General features: G+C 43.1%; 2 protein-coding genes across 6 annotated transcripts in view; both read left to right on the forward strand.

The window, feature by feature from the left end:
- The window catches only part of lyst (lysosomal trafficking regulator), a 61,143-nt gene extending 55,013 nt beyond the window's left edge, over positions 1-6,130 (forward strand). For all 5 annotated transcript variants that reach the window (XM_083987837.1, XM_083987838.1, XM_083987834.1 and 2 more), the window contains 11 exons: positions 159-299; positions 421-638; positions 733-963; positions 1,090-1,279; positions 1,806-1,942; positions 2,352-2,450; positions 2,870-3,009; positions 3,143-3,240; positions 3,353-3,509; positions 3,593-3,664; positions 3,774-6,130. In XM_083987837.1, the coding sequence (XP_083843963.1) occupies positions 159-299; positions 421-638; positions 733-963; positions 1,090-1,279; positions 1,806-1,942; positions 2,352-2,450; positions 2,870-3,009; positions 3,143-3,240; positions 3,353-3,509; positions 3,593-3,664; positions 3,774-3,912 (1,622 nt within the window). In that variant the 3' untranslated portion in view covers positions 3,913-6,130. The remainder of the gene's footprint in view (positions 1-158; positions 300-420; positions 639-732; positions 964-1,089; positions 1,280-1,805; positions 1,943-2,351; positions 2,451-2,869; positions 3,010-3,142; positions 3,241-3,352; positions 3,510-3,592; positions 3,665-3,773) is intronic.
- A 2,244-nt stretch (positions 6,131-8,374) lies between these two features.
- gng4 (G protein subunit gamma 4) lies at positions 8,375-17,766 on the forward strand (the record flags this gene model as incomplete). Its single annotated transcript, XM_083988134.1, has 2 exons — positions 8,375-8,473; positions 17,638-17,766. The coding sequence occupies 2 exons, from the start codon at positions 8,375-8,377 to the stop codon at positions 17,764-17,766; spliced, it is 228 nt and encodes a 75-aa protein (XP_083844260.1).
- Positions 17,767-17,828: the final 62 nt, after the last annotated feature.

Below are 17,828 nucleotides of genomic sequence, written 5' to 3' on the forward strand. Positions count from 1 at the left end.
TATGTTAATTGTTTTTTCATTCATTCGTGTCCCCCCTCTGATCCTCTTTTTGTGTGATCGCAAATGTATTCATGAAACGTGGTGTCTCAGGTCATAAAAGGGGATCTTTTCAATCACTGAGTTGAATCTTTAATTAGATTGTCTTTGGCCTTAATCAGACCAGAGCTTTGATATTCCGGACCGGACGTTTCACTCCATGAACACCACGTGGCGCCTGTCCTCCTTTGAGTCCATGACTGACGTGAAAGAGCTCATCCCAGAGTTTTTCTACCTCCCGGAGTTCTTGGTCAACAGAGAGGGTAATTATTTTATGACTCTTCTTTCGGTCCTCCTCACCCTGTGTACATATCTGTTAGTCCTGCATACATTTTTCATAGCTTCTCTTCAATTCGCAAGTAACCTTTTTTCCTGCTTGAACAGGTTTTGATTTTGGGGTTCGTCAGAACGGCGAAAGGGTAAATCATGTGAATTTGCCTCCCTGGGCTCGCAACGACCCACGTCTGTTCATCCTGATCCATCGACAGGCGCTAGAGTCGGACCAGGTCTCCCAGACTCTGTGCCAGTGGATCGACCTGGTGTTTGGGCTCAAGCAGAAAGGCAAAGCTGCTGTTCAGGCCATCAATGTTTTCCACCCAGCTGTAAGAAGCTGCTAATTACCACATTCACTAAGCATTATGGTTAAAAAAAAAATTGGTGTCGCTGCTTACATCGGTTTCATGTGAAATTCCACAGACCTACTTTGGCATGGATGTTTCGGCTGTAGAAGATCCAGTGCAGCGACGGGCCCTGGAGACAATGATCAAGACCTACGGACAGACGCCCAGGCAGCTCTTCAACGCTTCTCATGTCAACAGGGCCGGCCCAAAACTCACAATGGAAGGGGAGCTGCCAGCAGCCATGGGACTCCTGGTTCAGCTGGCCTTCAGAGAAACCAGGGAACAGACCAAGGAAATAGCCTGCCCGGTAATCTGCCGCGCGGTGGCTGTGTCTGTGGCAGCCTGCTGCGAGCTGAGAAAGACATGACTCAGTGCATCGTCCATGAAATGATGTTGCTGCTCACCTGGTAATTTCCTCTTTCCTCCCCCACAGAGCCCACTGCCGTGGATCAAAGGTCTGAAGTGGGGCGAGTACGTGGGCTCGCCCTCCGCTCCGGACCCAGTGGTGTGCTTCAGCCAGCCGCACGGGGAGAGGTTCGGATCCCTGCTGGCTCTGCCGACACGGGCCATCTGCGGACTGTCGCGCAAGTTCTGCCTCATGATGATTTACAGCAAGGAGCAGGGTAGGAAGCCTGTCACCAGTGTTGGGCTGTTGGGTTGGGTGTTAATTGAGTTAACTGAACTGAATTACTACATTATAAATGTAACTCATTACCAGGAAAAGTAGCAATTGGGTTACTTTTTTATGAAATGCTCAAATATAGCCCTAACCTCCTGTTTATCTGGAACCAACCAACTCAACTATTCCTTCGTGTGGAGGAATACTGAGTGAGTTGGCTTTTTTCAACTAGTTGATGAACTGAAAGAAAATTTATATATAATGGGTGTATTATTTTGTGACCGGACTTCTTGAGTCGAGTAACGTCGTATTTTATTGTCTGTAACGGTAACAGTGTTATAACTGGAGAAACAGTGATTTTTGTGATTACTTGTTACTGAAAACAGTAGTGCTGTTAGTAATGCTGTTATTTTATAACTGCATTATTCCCTTCACTGCCTGTCACTCATCCTCCAAGTCAGAGTGGATGTACAGGATGTTCTGCACAACGTCCCGCTGACTCCATTAATTTTGCGCTCTCTGCTCTGCAGGCGTTCGGAGTATGCACAGCACAGACATCCAGTGGTCGGCCATCTTGAGCTGGGGCTACGCAGACAACATATTGAGGCTAAAGAGCAAACAGAGCGAACCACCCATCAACTTCATTCAATGTTCACAACTTCACCAGGTAAACAGCTCAGAAAAAATCCGGGGCATCTGGACATACATATCTTCTCTTTTTTTGACTCTGTTATTTGCTGATATTTGTATAATTTAAATACAACTTGATTTATAAACAGGGTAGGCAAAATAAGCTAAGCTTCAGCCTACACCTTTTCGGTCTTAATGTCCGTTTTGTTTTTTTTGTTGCCTTTAAAGACCTTGCCTAGCTGATGTATTTATGTGTGATCAAATTTTCGATGTAAAATGAGGTGACATGTCAAGACCGAAATCAACTAAACTAAACTAAAAACTAAACTAGTGGAGGAAAAATTCTGGTTGTTTGTGTTACATAAACCTGCACTGAAAATGAAACCAATGAGCTTTCGGCTCTCTCGTTGCGTCCGTCCAATCGAGCGTCTCTCCCTCTCCTCCAGGTGACCAGCTGCGCTTGGGTGCCTGATGGCTGCCAGCTATTTACAGGTAGCAAGTGTGGAGTCATCACCGCCTACAGCAACCGCTTCACCAGCACCACGGTGGGTTTCCATGGCGACGTCCCCCTCTAACCTTCCGCCTCCACATCAACGCCCAATCCGCCCACTCACCTCCCATTACCCCCACCCTCCTCTCCCCCTCTTTAGACAGCCTCACCATGCTCAAACGCTCAGCTTCATTAGTCACATCACAGTTGCCCTTGAAACACATTTGCACCAGGCCTACGAGTGGGATTATGGGTCTGGGAGTTCAGTCATCAGAGAGGCTTTCAGACCTTCATCAGTTCCCACCAACAGGCAGTTATATTTCCTGTTTCTCTGTTCCTGAAGGGCGTTTCAGTGACAATTGATTCATGCTGTTTGGAAAATACTGTTGGAGATTGATATATGCTAACAATGAGTCAAAGGCATGTGTGTGTATCTCTAATATGGGTCTTGTGTTCCAATATGTCGTTGCGTAGCCGTCGGAGATGGAGGTGGAATCTCAGGTTCACTTGTATGGACACACGGGTGAAGTCACCAGCTTGTTTGTCTGCAAACCCTACAGCATCCTCATCAGTGTTAGCAAAGACGGCACTTGTATCCTCTGGGACCTCAACAGGTCAGTGTGTGTATGAGATGTGGAAAGAGGAGTTTGTGTGTGTGTGTGGGTGTGATGAGAAAGCAAAGATAAAGCGAAGATGTTTGCAGCAAACAGTTTTGTGTGGTGTTTGAGCTCCTCTGTGTTTCTCCAGGCTCTGTTATGTACAAAGCCTCACAGGCCACAAAAGCCCCGTGACTTCAGTGTCTGCCAGCGAAACCACAGGAGACATCGCAACAGTTTGTGACTCGGGTGAGGACCGTCTCCGTCTGGAGCTCCAGAGTTTATTACATCAAATCTCTGGATTATTGAAGTGTGCGTTTGTCCTCGACGCGAGTCGTGACTCATGTTTCTTTGTCTCCAGTCGGCGGAGGCAGCGACCTGCGTCTGTGGACGGTGAACGGCGACCTGATTGGTCACGTCCACTGCAGAGAGATCATCTGCTCCGTGGCGTTCTCCAACCAGCCGGAGGGCGTGTCCGTCAACGTCATCGCCGGGGGGCTGGAGAACGGCGTCGTCAGGTGAGGAGAAACATTCCTCACTAAGTGCTTGTTGCCTCGTCAACGGACTGAATTATTCACACTGATGGTTTCTCTGTGTTCAGGTTGTGGAGCACCTGGGATCTAAAACCAGTGAGAGAAATCACCTTCCCCAAGTCCAGCAAACCCATCATCAGGTATCACCACTGTTGGCACCGCCACTGTACATGTCATTCATTGTAAATATTGAGTGTAATTCTGTGAGAGATGCTCATGATCACGTTGTCTCCTGTGTGTCTGCCTCAGCCTGACGTACTCGTGCGACGGCCACCACCTCTACACCGCCAACAGCGAGGGCACGGTGATGGCGTGGTGTCGGCGGGACCAGCAGCGCATGAAGCTGCCCATGTTCTACTCGTTCCTGAGCAGCTATGCTGCAGGCTGACTGTGTGTCTGACGTTTACTACTGTCCAGATCTTAGCAAGAGGAGCTCCCTCCTTCTCCTCTTCCCGCTCCCCCTCCTCCTCCTCCCTGGGGGAGGACTTGTCAGCATGGCTTCAACCTCCCTGAAACCTCCTTGACTTTTAACTAAAGCCATCTCCAGCTGAGCAAACTCTACCACAGCCACTCCCAGCATCAAGAATTGATTATAAAAATAGTATTATATGTATATAAATATATATTTATAAACATACTGAAGTGGAATGTTGTGGGGGGTGGATGAATATTTGGCCGAGGCTGCAACAGACACTTTACACGAAATGCATTTCTGAGTGTGTTGGTTTGTTAAGTCTTTTCTTTTGTTTTCCTGCTGTTGCGTTTTCATTGTGCAAACATCCTCGTGTGTGATGTAGATTTTTTTTTTTGCTGTTTCCTGGTAAGCTGCTATCGTCTGGCCGAAGCCAGATCTAAAGTGTTAAGACCCCCGTCTCCCTCAGATGTCCCGCAGTGCGTCGTCTGACAGATTGTTGCCGGAGCACGGCGAGCGTGTCCCGCTGACTCTGCAGTAGCTGGGTAGGACGGAGCCCCTCCTCGCGTCTGTCACCGGGAGACGTCCCACTCTGTGGGAGTGAGACGCTGCTCTGCTGGGCTGTCTGCTCCACTCAAGTCTGAACACTGGTGTCACAGACCTGCATCACTTTGTATCTGAGCTCAGTGGAGGGGGGTGATGGGGGGTGGCGGTGTTGGAATGAATTGTTCCCTGTGTTGGCTGTTCTGTCTTACTTTTTGCATGCAAGGATAATGCTGACCTCAACTGTGTGACACTTGCTGCCGCTCTGCTCCTTTATTAATGCCTTCCTTTTGTTGAACCTATCCTTTAGCGTTGAGAAATGTTGACGTTCATTTATTTATTAGAAACACCATCCCTCTTCCCTCCTCTTGCGTTTCACTGTTCCTCTCAGCTGCACTAAAACCCTCCACCACTTCACAGAGTTGGCTGAGTTTCTGAGAGAGCAAATTGACAAAACAGCACGACGAGCCGCCCGCAGCCGGAGAAGAAGCGGAGAGGAATCTCCTGATGAACGGCCCATCATCCTCTCTGATCTACTACCTGTGCAGCATTTTAAAAGGTCGTAGTAGGTGGGAGGGTGTGGTGCGGTGAGGAGCATCGTGTCCAGCAGGCTGAGGTCAGAGCAGTGGGCGATTCCCTGCACTGATGAGGTTCACCTCTGATTTCAGAGTCTTATACACTACACTGATCAGTCCGGGAACCAGTCGACCAAACGTTTCTTTCCTAAACCCACCCGTGGATCCATGCAGCTATTCTTTACATTCCCACTCAACTTACCGCACTTTTTAATTGATCAGCTATTATGTGTTAAGTGGTAGTCGAAGCACTTTTCTTTTCTTTTCTTTTTTTTTTATTAAACTACCATTAAATTCAATGGGGAACCAGTGATCTTCAGTCTTAATATGAACTGAGCGTTGGTTTAACTCCGCTAATAAATCAAACCCAGAAAGCAATATCAGACATGAACATGCAATAGGTACTTTTTTAAATCATGTATCAAATGGGGAGAAACCATGAGTTTGTTCTAACACAGCTGTGAAACAAGGTGTTTTGACTGCAGCGAGCCTTCTGTAATGATGTCTTACATTTTACACGTTGTGTTTGACTTGTTTACAAGAAAGGGAATATTTCTTATATCATGATGTCATTCCTTTTGTGGTGTTGTTTGTTTTTCCTCCTCCTCAGCCCACCTGGACTCTGGCTGTGTGCAGCAGCAGGCCTGTACGAGACATGATGTTCCTGCGTTTGTTTACTGTGTTTCATGCTTGCATGTGTACATACGTTTCCTCCTTGAAATTTATAAACGTGTTTGTCTGTTTTTCTCTTTAACATCCACATGTGAGATTGTATGAATGTTTTATCTTCTACTCCTTTTTTTTTTTTTTTCCTTTGAGGAAATGGAGAAAAAAACTGCAAGGAAGACGTGATAATGGACAGTGTTTTTTGTGCTTTACAGATGGAAATATTTTTCAGTTGATAACTTAAGCTATGCATAATTTAAGATCTTTGTCTTAGGTTGCTTAAATTGTGTTGTTTAATGGATCTTTCTGGGCTGGTTTTGCAGTTTGGCATCATGGACTGAGCCTCTGAAAGGTTACGTTTTATGTTTCTTTTTGATTGTATATACGTGCGTGTGTGTATGTATGGACAAACCAAGTGATGAGTATATTATAAATATATAAATATATATAAATATTTGAAGAAATATTACTACATCTTGTCTTACGTGTCTATTTCTTACGTGGTGTGGAAGGAGGTGCGTTCAGGGGCAAGGGGAAACCTAGGTGATGATGTATAAATGACTGTATATATCAGGTGTATACGCTGAAAAAAAATGTATTGATTTAGAATGAAGTAGGATGAATTGTGTTTTTTTATCTGGATGCAAATTACCCCAAAAAGCAGCGGTGTTGTTAAGGATGAGGCCCATATCGGTTGCTATGGTGCTGATGGTGAGGGGTGGGAGTGGGTGGGGGGATAGGGGGGGACCCGGTGATGTCAAAGCTGATGTAAAATTGAAATGGGGAAGCCTGCAGATCTCTGCTACCTTCTGCTGCAATAAAGCAAATTAGCAAAGCAGCAGATCCCAATTTGACTAATAAGCATCGCCGGTGCGTTCAGGGCCAGTTTGTACAGTAGAGGCGCATCCCCGGCTTGTTGCTCGCCGCAGCTCCTGGTCCAGTGATCGAGTGCTCCCTGCCCCACAGCCTGTATCTGATCGTCATACGGAGGTTTCCCCCCCTGCTGCATGCGTAACATCTCTCCAAGTCCAGCCGTGGTGCTCACCAAGACCTCGCCGCTTGGATCTCATCTTCCTACACGGAATACGCACGACTCTGAGTGAGCGAGCCGCTGAGGCGAAATCTAAACGCCAGGATTTACCTCCTCGGGTTCAGTCCACAGCGAAACGAGGCTGGGATTTCCTCTTATCATTTGATATTTGACAGATCCTCTGTTTCTTTTTCTTTTTTTTCGGTGTGTGTGCGTGTGTGTGTGTGTGTGTGCGTGTGCGTGTGTGTGTTGGGTGGAGTCAACCCGGAATTCTCCAAATTGGAAATCCACTGGCACATTTTGAGGTAGGTCGGCGGTTGTAGCCTACATTAATCAGATCATAGCCGCGCATTGCAGCGAAGCATCAAGATTTTTTTTTTTTTTTTTTTTTACATTATTCCTTCATGCAAATTGTGTTTCCCTCATGATGTGTGGTTTGCTGTTTTCTGCTCTAACCAGGGCCGCAGCTCGCACGGTCTCTGTCCACTATTTAATCCCCTTTAGAAATAAAGACTCGCCCATGTTTGACAGATAATGCATCAACAATTAGCATCGTTACATCTGGGTAAAGCGGCATAGACCCTGATCCAGCCCCAGATGCAGATGCAGCCGTGTGAGCTTTAGGATGGACGAATCGAGGGAGTGGAGAGGGAAGGTGGGGGGTGAGGGGACTTGAATGGAAAAGGCCTGATAGCTTCCCCCATATACGAGGGTGTGATTAAAAGCTATAAATTGGCTTTTGATGCGCGTATAGGGTGGGACTGGAGGATGCATTCACCGTCTACATCTATTACCAAACATCTGCCTCATAACATCTGTATCAGTACAGTTCAATTCGACTTGATGCGATGAGAATAAAATAAACACATAGATGCAAAAATAAATAAATAAAAAAAAGCTCCTCAGTGAGTGTGAATAGACAGAGCAGCTCCCCTCCTCAGCAGAACGCTTCATGTTTTCATGCAGATTGTTATAAAAGCCATCTGTGGTCAGGTGTCAGCTCTCTGTGCTCCTGCTGTCAAACTGGGACACTCAGGAGTGAGGGGGGTCAAGGGGCCTAAAATGAGAGCAAGACCTTGGATCATATTAAACACGCTGCAGATGCATTGATGTAGCTACTGTGCAGAAAGTTAAAAAGCATGAAGGCCAGGAGTGGACAAGCTGTAGCTTTGATTCTCCAAAGATGAGATCACTATGAGACTACATGAAGCTCCAGGTGTCTGCTGAAGTGTCTCTGAGCAAAGCACGTGATGAACCCTGAACGCTCCATGAGGTGTGTTTTAACTTCCCCCTCCAGCCCGGTACAAGAGAGAATAACTTCAACAAGAAAGAAAGGAAAACTAATCATGCATGAACGCTGACTGAAAAATGACAAACTGTCCAGCTGCTGCTCTTTCTTCAGATAAAATGGAGCTTAACTGCTGTAAAAAAGAAAAGACCCCTCCAGACAAAATGGACCCTTTGAATTAAGAAAGGGGTGTGGGGGGGAATGGTTTGGGTATAAAGTGGTTACTCTGAGGGACATGACCTGGGGGGGAGCTGCTCCTTTTTGGATTTAATGTGATGTTCATTGACTCTATGTTTCCCCCTTTGTGCCTCTGTTTGGCGTGGCAGCAGCAGCACCATGAAGGACGGTATCGCCAACAACAGCACGGCCAGCATCTCCCAAGCCAGGAAAGCTGTGGAGCAGCTGAAGATGGAGGCCTGCATGGATAGGATAAAGGTACAGGGCTTAGATTTCTACCTGCCTGATGTGAGAAAATGTTTGCTACTGTTTCAGTGTATTTACACAAAACAAGTTGACAAAACTGTCAAAAACTCATCTTTAAAAAATCATAGTTTGACCTGATGTTATAACAAAACTGGACTGAAATGAAAACTTAAAATGGTGGAGCTACGGATCTTTGTAAACTTTAGTTGTGTGACAGCTAATGAGTGTCATGTGTTTACGGTGATGGTTGTAAAATTTGTAAGATAATTGTGAAATCTACAGGGTGAAACATCCATGAATTCAACTTCCAGTTAGATCACATGTAGTTATTTTATCTACTTTATGAACAAAGCACAAAAAATATTTTTAAAAGATTTGTGTCACTGCTTGATATTTGCAGTTAAATGACAATGATCAAAACTCATCACAGAGCCGTAGTTTGTTAAAGGTGTTAAGAAATGGCCGTTTGTCCTGTTTGTCGCGCCTCCTTCTACTAGTTTCCATGAGTTTACTCGAGTAAGGAAAACAAATTTGATTGGTCGTTATCGAGCAGGCGGGATATTCAATGTTTGGGGCGAGACCGAGCTCGGTGTGTGTGTGTGTGTGTGTGTGTGTGTGTGTGTGTGTGTGTGTGTGTGTGTGTGTGTGTGTGTGTGTGTGTGTGTGTGTGTGTGTGTGTGTGTGTGTGTGTGTGTGTGTGTGTGTGTGTGTCTCAGATGTTTGATTGACGGATGGCGGATCCAATAGCATTGGTTGATGAATCGTGAGCAGCGTGACGCATAATTTGTGTGCCTGCATTTTTGCACAAAGTTTGGGCTACATCGTCTGATAGATGAGTTATTACACTAATTTTATGACCCATAGTGGAATCAAATTCAATTTTATTTTCTGAGCACCTTTAAAGTCAGTGAGTTTGAGTCAGTCCCACACATAGTGTCGGACAGCTGAGAACTCGTCAGTGCACCAAACGTGTATTAATCCACAGCTCAAATGAATCCCCTATGTTTGAGTCAGGTTGGATTCAACCCCGCCACTGGCCTGTGGGACGTATTACCTCTAAAGCGTACTGCAGGCCAGTGGGTTTTTCAAAAACCTGCTGCTGTTTTAGGGAAACTTTTGATGAAGCTATATATTATTAACTTCTTCAGTGGGGGTAAATGGTATTTGGTGGCTCAGAGTCACAGACAGACTGACTAGCACATGGCTGGTTAGACTGTCATTTGTCGACATGGCCGTCGGCTCTTTAGTGACACACTAGGAGCTGCCATCTTGAAAAGAATAAAGAATAAAGTAACAAATTAGCGAAATACATTTGCTACTATTTCTGCTGAAAGTCAGAGGCAAAGATCCTAAATCTACAGTAGAGCCGAATGGCACGGGAATTTCAAAGGTGAAGTCAACTATAGCTGACCACTGGCTTAGATATTGTTGTTATAACATTATGTGTTGAAGTGACTGCTCCTGGTAGCTATTTAAAATTGGGATTTTGTACAAATAAAACACACAATATATGACAATGTTTCCCATGCTTATAGTCTTTATGCTAAGCTAAGCTAACAAGCCGCCTAGATTTACAGATATGAAAGTGGTGTTAGTTTTCTCATTTAACTCTCAACAAGAAACCAAATTATCCGACTAATACACTTTAAATACATTGATATATCTGATTTAAAAGGTTGTTGTCTTTGGCCACAGTTAGCCTACACTATCTGTCATGTCGGTGCGTTATGATAACAGTGGATGGACTGAGACAGTGGCAGTAAACCATCGCCATCATCATGCCTCCGTCCTTCATGGTTTCTCTCCTCTTTTAAACAGTGTGACACTGATTTAACATTGCTCCTCTGCAACATTGTCACAGTTCAAAAAAGGCCTATTACCCTTTTTTATTTCTTTCATTCTTCCTCCTCTTTCTTCTCTTCCCCTAACATCTCTCCACATCAGATTTCATGCAGCTTCCTGTGGGGCCACAAACAGCTTTATACAACTTTCTTCACATAAATAAAATCTCATCATCGACTGTAATGAGTTCCCATAATTTACTCCAGCAGGCGACTGCAGGACGATTAAATTCATGTTTCCCAGTGTAGTTTAGTGCGACAGCGCCTAACAGGAGTCACACGGAGACTATAAGTTCACCTTGAAAGAGTGCACGTAGTGACTGTGAGGGATGAACCCAGAGGCATGATGGGTGACGGTGATTGTCGACTGCACCTGACATGATTTCTCTGAGCATGTTTGCAGAGCGGTCCCTCGCGCAGGGTTTCTACTCATCTTACACAGTTGGTGTTTGATTTCTGCAGGATAGTGATCTTAAGGTCACTGGTTCAAATTCCTAGACTCAGCAAAGGAAATCTAGATGTTGAATGTGCTAATACCCTCTGTACATCCCTCAACCCTAAAACCTGCTACAACACCACCAGACTTTTATTGTGAAGCCGCAGCAGCAGCAGCACAGGCCTCATAAAGAGTCTCCATCAAACAACACCTGGTTAAATATTGACTTTTGCGCCTGATATGCACTTTATGGCTGAGATCAGTCACACTTTATATTTCAATATATTTTCCAACACATGCAACCATTCATAGAAGTCTTTGTTTTGTTTTTTCCTGCGTTTGTACATGATTGTATGTTCTCGTCATTTCCATTAACATGTTCCTGGAGTGTGAAGGGACGGCTCTTCTCCATACTTTTCATCAACGACTTCTTGTGCAACTTAAAAGGCAGTGTCATCATCTCATTGGGTATGCTCCTCATGTGCTTGGGGAATGATTGCCCCACAGCCCCGAGGCTGTTCGCTCAGCATTATAGCCCGGCCTGGAAATCTGCCATACACCATCATCCCTACTAAGCACAACAAAGGCTGCTTACAAGGAAACTTCCTCTTCATAAAAAACAAAGTGATTATTACAGCAACTTGGAATCAGGGTTGGGAAGATGTATATAGGAGAGCCCTGATTTAACCTACACATTGACTTTTTGACACAACATCGGATTTTCATTTTTGAATGATTATGGTTCAGACACTTACGGGTCTTTTGGTTTGACATTACGGCGTCAATCACAGAGTTATGTTTTTCCATTCACTGTGAACAGATTGACCACCTCCACTATTTCTTATCTTTTTGCAGAGTGTGTGCTCTGACATGTAAGTCATGCAACATTATCAGCAAAGATGTACAAGGCCACACATGACCATCACCTTTTTAAATCTATTGTCAATTTTTATTACAAAATTCCAAATTCATTTTCAGCACATACAGAAAAAACCACAAACAAGAAACATGACAACCAACTTTTTGTATAATATCGTCTAGAAAATAAAGTTAATGAAGCACATTCACATGTTACATTATTATAATTACATATTATGTTGCTTATAACTTAAAAACATGAATATGAATCATGTAGCATCAGTGTGCACAAGTTAATAATTATCGTCTGTGGCATTAATCTGAACACAATAGTAAAGATTCAGCATGTGAAGTCTTTTTAGTTGATTGCACAAAATCTTTACAAGTTTTTAGATGAAGCAACTTCAGCTGTTTGTGCAGGATGGAAACGACCCAGTTGGTTTCTGTGTTGTGTGCTCTCAACCTAGAGTGTTTGATTTAAGACTTGCACTAATGCCACATTCATGTCACATCATACCACAACAGCTGAGTGGAAAACTCTCATCAGATGGAATTCAGTGTCAGAGGTGGTGACAAAAACAGCACAAGCATCAACAAACTGTAGGCAACAGGCTGCAAAGACTTCATCGCTGCAGTCACATGTGAAGCAAATCAATTATTAACATTAATATACTTATTTCTATGAGTTGACTTTGAAATTGAGGTTAGCAATGTGGCTAAATATCAGTCAAAAATAATGGGGGTTTTCTGGCTGATGTGTGAAAGTGCATTAATGGATTTGGATGCTTTCTCTTTGTCTGAGCTGTTTCCCTGTTTCTCAGTCAGTTGTTAAACATTTACTCAGCAGGTTCAGGCCTGCAGCCAGATTCAGGAGTGGATTCATATGCTGGTGCAAAAAGGACAGCAACACATCTGAAAAAATAATTTTGTAAAGCGTTTTCCATTTCCAGTCTGTTTGGATTGGAGAGAGCAAACGTCCTGTTAGATTTAGTGCTGATAGCTGCTGCGAGTGACAAATGAAAACACAAAACAAGACTGTCTCAGCGTGGACTATGAAGTGAGAAGGATGGGAGAGCTGCGGTTGAACCGCACTTGAGGTTGTCAACTGTTAATAGCTAGAATATAAAACGAGAGCGCACATGATAAGCTGCTGTCCTAACCTGAAATAGTGTGCAAGGTAAACCGGCTCATTTATAGCAGTGCTGAAGGTGAAGGTAAATGGTAAAGGGTGTAAAATGATGTTGTTATCTAACAGGAGTGTTTAGATCACAGTGTGTGAATAGATCTGACTTGTCAGTTCTACTGTCACCTTAGCATTTTATTGAAAAAGACGCATCAGTCTTGAATGTAAATGAATCCTAAATGTCAGAGTTGATCTTTATCTGAGAGGTTTTCACTCTGCCTCCAAAGCTGCTCTGACAAAAATCTGAGAGCGCTGAATAGTTGACTTCTGCAGTCTGGTTCGGCTGCAGAGTGCTGCATTTTTACTCTTTCGTGAAAACCTTTTAGCTCAGAAAGACAGAGAGGCAGCTCCTCCAAAAAAAAATTAAAAAAGAAAAAGTAGCAGTTCTAGTATTGGCATAACAGCACATCTGTATTATTTCCTCAGCAGTGGTTGGATGATTGATAGGCATGCAGCTGTTTATGCTTTGTAACCACTTGACACGTCAGATGTGGGGATCCAAGTAATTCTTCATTAGCAGCTGCAGAAAAGAGCCGGCGAAGTCGAAATGTGGCTGCGACTGAAAGCAGAGAAAAGTGCAGAGAGAAAGTGGATAAAGCAGATATTTGGCGCGTCTGACGATCTTTTAAATTTAATTAAGGGATCTGATGAGGGAGCGAGTGTATCGGTGACAGGAGTGGTCTCTGTGCTGCTGATTGAGGGATCACCACTCTCTCATTAATTGCTCAATCAGCCAAAGGAATGTGATCTGTGCTAATTAGAAGGACTCTACTTCCATCATGGGGCTGCAGTGTAATTACAGTCAGTCTGGGCTTAATGACACACACACACCGTGCAATACCACTCTTTGTCCTGTGGGGATCCCGTTTTCTGCAGGAACCCTGGCTACACTAGCATCATTATGTAATTACTGCATTTACATTTGATTACAAGAAGAAGTTGTCCATTTGCATTGCAAGAAAAATCTGTTTGTGTAACTGTGCAACTTAAAAAAACAACCAACAAAAAAATGTACAAACACATGAAAATGCTAAAAAAAATAATCTTCAAGAATTTGACAAGACATGTGCACCAGGTACTCACAACACAACCAAATACAGAAGCTCGCAAGTGCAAGGAGCGTAGGCAACAGTGGTTGTGTTTCCATGGGACCCAAAAAAACTGAATGGTGAAAAGTTGAAAATAATATGGATTTAGTGTTTTTATGTTAGATTATGTTTATGTGTTTTGCTCTCTGCACTCGTCCACTGACTTTCTGAATAGAGAACTGAGCACTTACCTGAAGTGTGTGTGCAGGCTGAGCTCCGCCCAGCTCTGAGTTAGACCTCATTTAGAGCCCCTGTGAGTGCTGCTGCCTGATACCCTGATAAAGGCCACACTGGTTGAAACATGTTGTTTTTACATAAACTAGCCTTCAAAATAAAGGCTTTTTAGTGTTTCCAGTGGAGGAAGAGTAGTCCTGGTCCCTGTTTGTTTCCTTGTTTTTCATCTTCCTGGTTATGTATTTCCCACATGAACGCTTCATTGGACTTTGTTTTCAATTCGAGACAATATTGTTGAATGCTTTGTGACTTTGGAAATTAAAAGCATTGAAGAAGAAGAAATGCACATACAGGCATTATTAATTAATTAATTGACAAGTGTTTTTATCACTTGATGTGTCCTGAAACTCTTCGGTCGTTGTCTGTGCTACTTGCAGGCTGTGTTTGGTTTAACAAATTTTTTTTTTTATATTAAATAATTACATTTATTTTATATGCAGCTGAAATAATCAGCTATTTACTCTGAATGTGGCCCTTTTGAGTAACTTTTGATATGACGCTCGTCTTGTCCTTTGACTTTGACCTTAATCAAATGGAGTCAGATCAGAATAAGTGTTCAGTTTAAGTCACATAACATGCTCTCAGATATACATGTGTGGGTATATTTCCTATGATTTTACATTGCGTTGCTCTATTGATTTCCTCTCTCTCATGTTTGAAGGAATGTGAAAAAACGCACATTCCGGTTTTGTTCAGAGTTGTCACGATGCCAGTGACGTTGTGAGAGCAGGTCCTGTCAGATTTAGAAAAGAAAATGGAAAATGTCCCCTCTGTTTCCTTTAATCTCATTGTGAGGTGTATTAAGCAATCTGTGACTTATCAGCTTTTATTAGCCACAGAGGAATTGCAAAAACACAAACAGAGCCACAGCACAGGTTGTGTGAGGCTGACAAAAATAATAAAGACGTATTAGCTGGAACAAGGTGGTTACAGTAGTTAGAGCAACAAGCCGACAGCCTCATGCAGAGAGGAGCCCGCGTGTGATGAGACCGCTCTGTCATTTTTTTTTCTGTTTGGGAACTTAATGATTTTTCTTATAACTTAACACAGACTTGTGTTGAATCTTGGTTGTGTCTAGTGGATGACTCAGGGTGGAACATCTGTGTTTAACAGTGAGGTTTCCCCAAACGCTCAGCTCTGCGTGACCCCTTAAAATGAAGCAGGACCTCACAGGTCCACCATCACAGGTGGTGGCCTCAGTGTGGGCGTGAACTCTGAACAGAGCCATTTTCCCCTGTAAGACTGATTCATTTCTATCCGCTCTGAACAGGTGAAAGTGTCCAGTATCTCACACAGATAAGGCAGAGATTAGAAATATCATTTGAGATATTTTATTCTTGTAATCATCACATATTTGTCTTGGGGCTTCTTCAGAGAATCCTGCTCCCTGCGTAGGTGACTGATGTAAAGATGAGTGAATAAACCTGAAGGAATACAAATACAAATTATACAAATTGTATAAATGTTGTATGTGCATAGAAAGTTGTCTAAAATGTTAAGGGATAAAGCTGGTGATGTTCTGAATTTTATTACTATCAACTAATCCCATGAGAAGACCAAACCAATATTGAATTGATCTATTACATGTGCAGCCAGCTACTGTAAAGCCCAATACGGCTTATTCCTCTGTGTATTAATCCATGAGTGAAAATAGTCCCTAACAAACGCACTGTTCACTCTTTTTTTGTAATGTTAAAAACTACAGTGTGCAGATGTTTGAGGAAATCCATGGATGTTTTTTAAGGTGAAAGTGCAGAAAGCTGCAGTAATAGATATATAGATGTCTTCTGTGGGAATGAATGGGCTTACAGCTGAGGGCCACAGGGTGGGGAAGTCAGAAAGTCTCAGAGACTGAATAATTCATTGTTGTTCTTGGTCTTTTAATGGGATTTATTGACATCAAGAAAAATATAGCATAAAACCAGCCCCGTTGTTCCTTTAAAATCAGCCCTGATATCGATCCGCAGCCCTTTAGAAGGGATAATTTTATGCTGCGGTGATTATACTGTAATAATCCCTCTTTAAGGCTAAAAGTGATAGGCTGCGGGATGGATTCAGTGCATTGTACTCTCTTGTGAGAGCGGCAGTGGGTGAGGTGAAGTGGCAGGCAGGAGATCAGATGGCTCTGTCCTCCACGCAGATCCCTGAGCCCTCACCGTCACTCTGATGCAGCTGCTCCTCTGCTCTCCATTTGCAGCCTCCCCTCCCATTACCTCCCACTCAGATCCCGAGTGGAAACCTGCATTCACATACAGTCTGACTCTACTGTAGGATTCACACTCTCAGTTTGACTTTGAAAATTACATTCATGACATATGCAACTTCTCGCCCAGAGGCAGGAAGTGAGTTGTCAGTCCCATCCTCCTCAACTGGTCAAGGTCCCGCCTTTAACACCTGTCAGTCATCCTGACAAGCTGTCTCCTCCTCTTGCCTCAGGCTGCGGTTACAGGCATCAGTACGGTCGCCACAGGCACTGGCAAATTGCAAACTCTGTCAATATGCAATTTTATAGAAAAAGGAGCCACGTAATGTTCATCCAGATTCAGGACAGGTCTCATCCGCATCAGGTTTAAAATACTTAACTTCCAGAACGAACACAGAGCGAGTTGCAGTGCATTATGGGCTTCAGTGGAAGTCTATCAAAATGAAAACGTCACACAACTCTCCGGTACACTGTGCTTTATTCACCTCGCCAAATGGTTTTGGCTGTCCTACCTTTAGCAGGGTCAAGTCTGTCGTATACACTTCTCTTATACAGGCAGCAATGATGGTAACCATCATCAAGGAAAACACAAATTAATATATGTTTATATATATATATATATATATATATATATATACATATACATATATATATATATACATATATATATATATATATATATATATATACATATATATATACATATATATATACATATATATATATACATATATATATATATATATATATATATATATATATATATATATATATATATATATATATATATATATATATATATATATATATATATATATATATATATAAATAAATAAACGACAGGTTTCACTCCAAAATCATGAAGAAATGTTCAAGAGAAAAAGTACTTTGGCAATCCAAATTGGCTCCATCTGAATCAACAATTTCTTTAAATCTCTCTCTTCATTGCATTTGCAGGCTGCTTTTTTAAAGTGATCATTTTACGCCTTTATTTGACAGTGACACTGGCGAAATGACAGAAAATGATGCAAGAGAGAAGCAACAAAAAGTCCCTGTCTGCCTTTGAACTTTTTTAAGTCCTGTGGCCGTGTGTAGAAAAAACAGAAACAAGCTGAGACACCACCTGAGGAGGCAAGACAGCTGTAAAATGTTGTAAATGAAGCATGGCGCGCTGAAAAAAGAGGGCAGCTCATTTTTAATTTGGCTCCATAAACATCCCAAGCATCTTTTTTTTTTTTTTTTTAAAGACGATTCTGCCAAAGGAAACGTGATGGTAAGAGAGAACATCTGATCACATACGTGCGTGTCCCTCTCCTTGTCCTCAACATTTCAGGTCTCCAAAGCAGCTGCAGACCTGATGGCGTACTGCGACGCCCACATACGCGAGGACCCGCTCATCGTGCCCGTCCCCGCCTCCGAGAACCCTTTCCGGGAGAAGAAGTTCTTCTGCACCATCCTCTGATGAGCTGCTGGTAGAGCTGTACAGGTGCAGGCATGGCGTTGCCTGGCTTCTCTGTCTTCACC

The sequence above is a fragment of the Trachurus trachurus genome (assembly GCF_905171665.1).
Source record: "Trachurus trachurus genome assembly, chromosome: 15".
Taxonomy (NCBI): domain Eukaryota; kingdom Metazoa; phylum Chordata; class Actinopteri; order Carangiformes; family Carangidae; genus Trachurus; species Trachurus trachurus.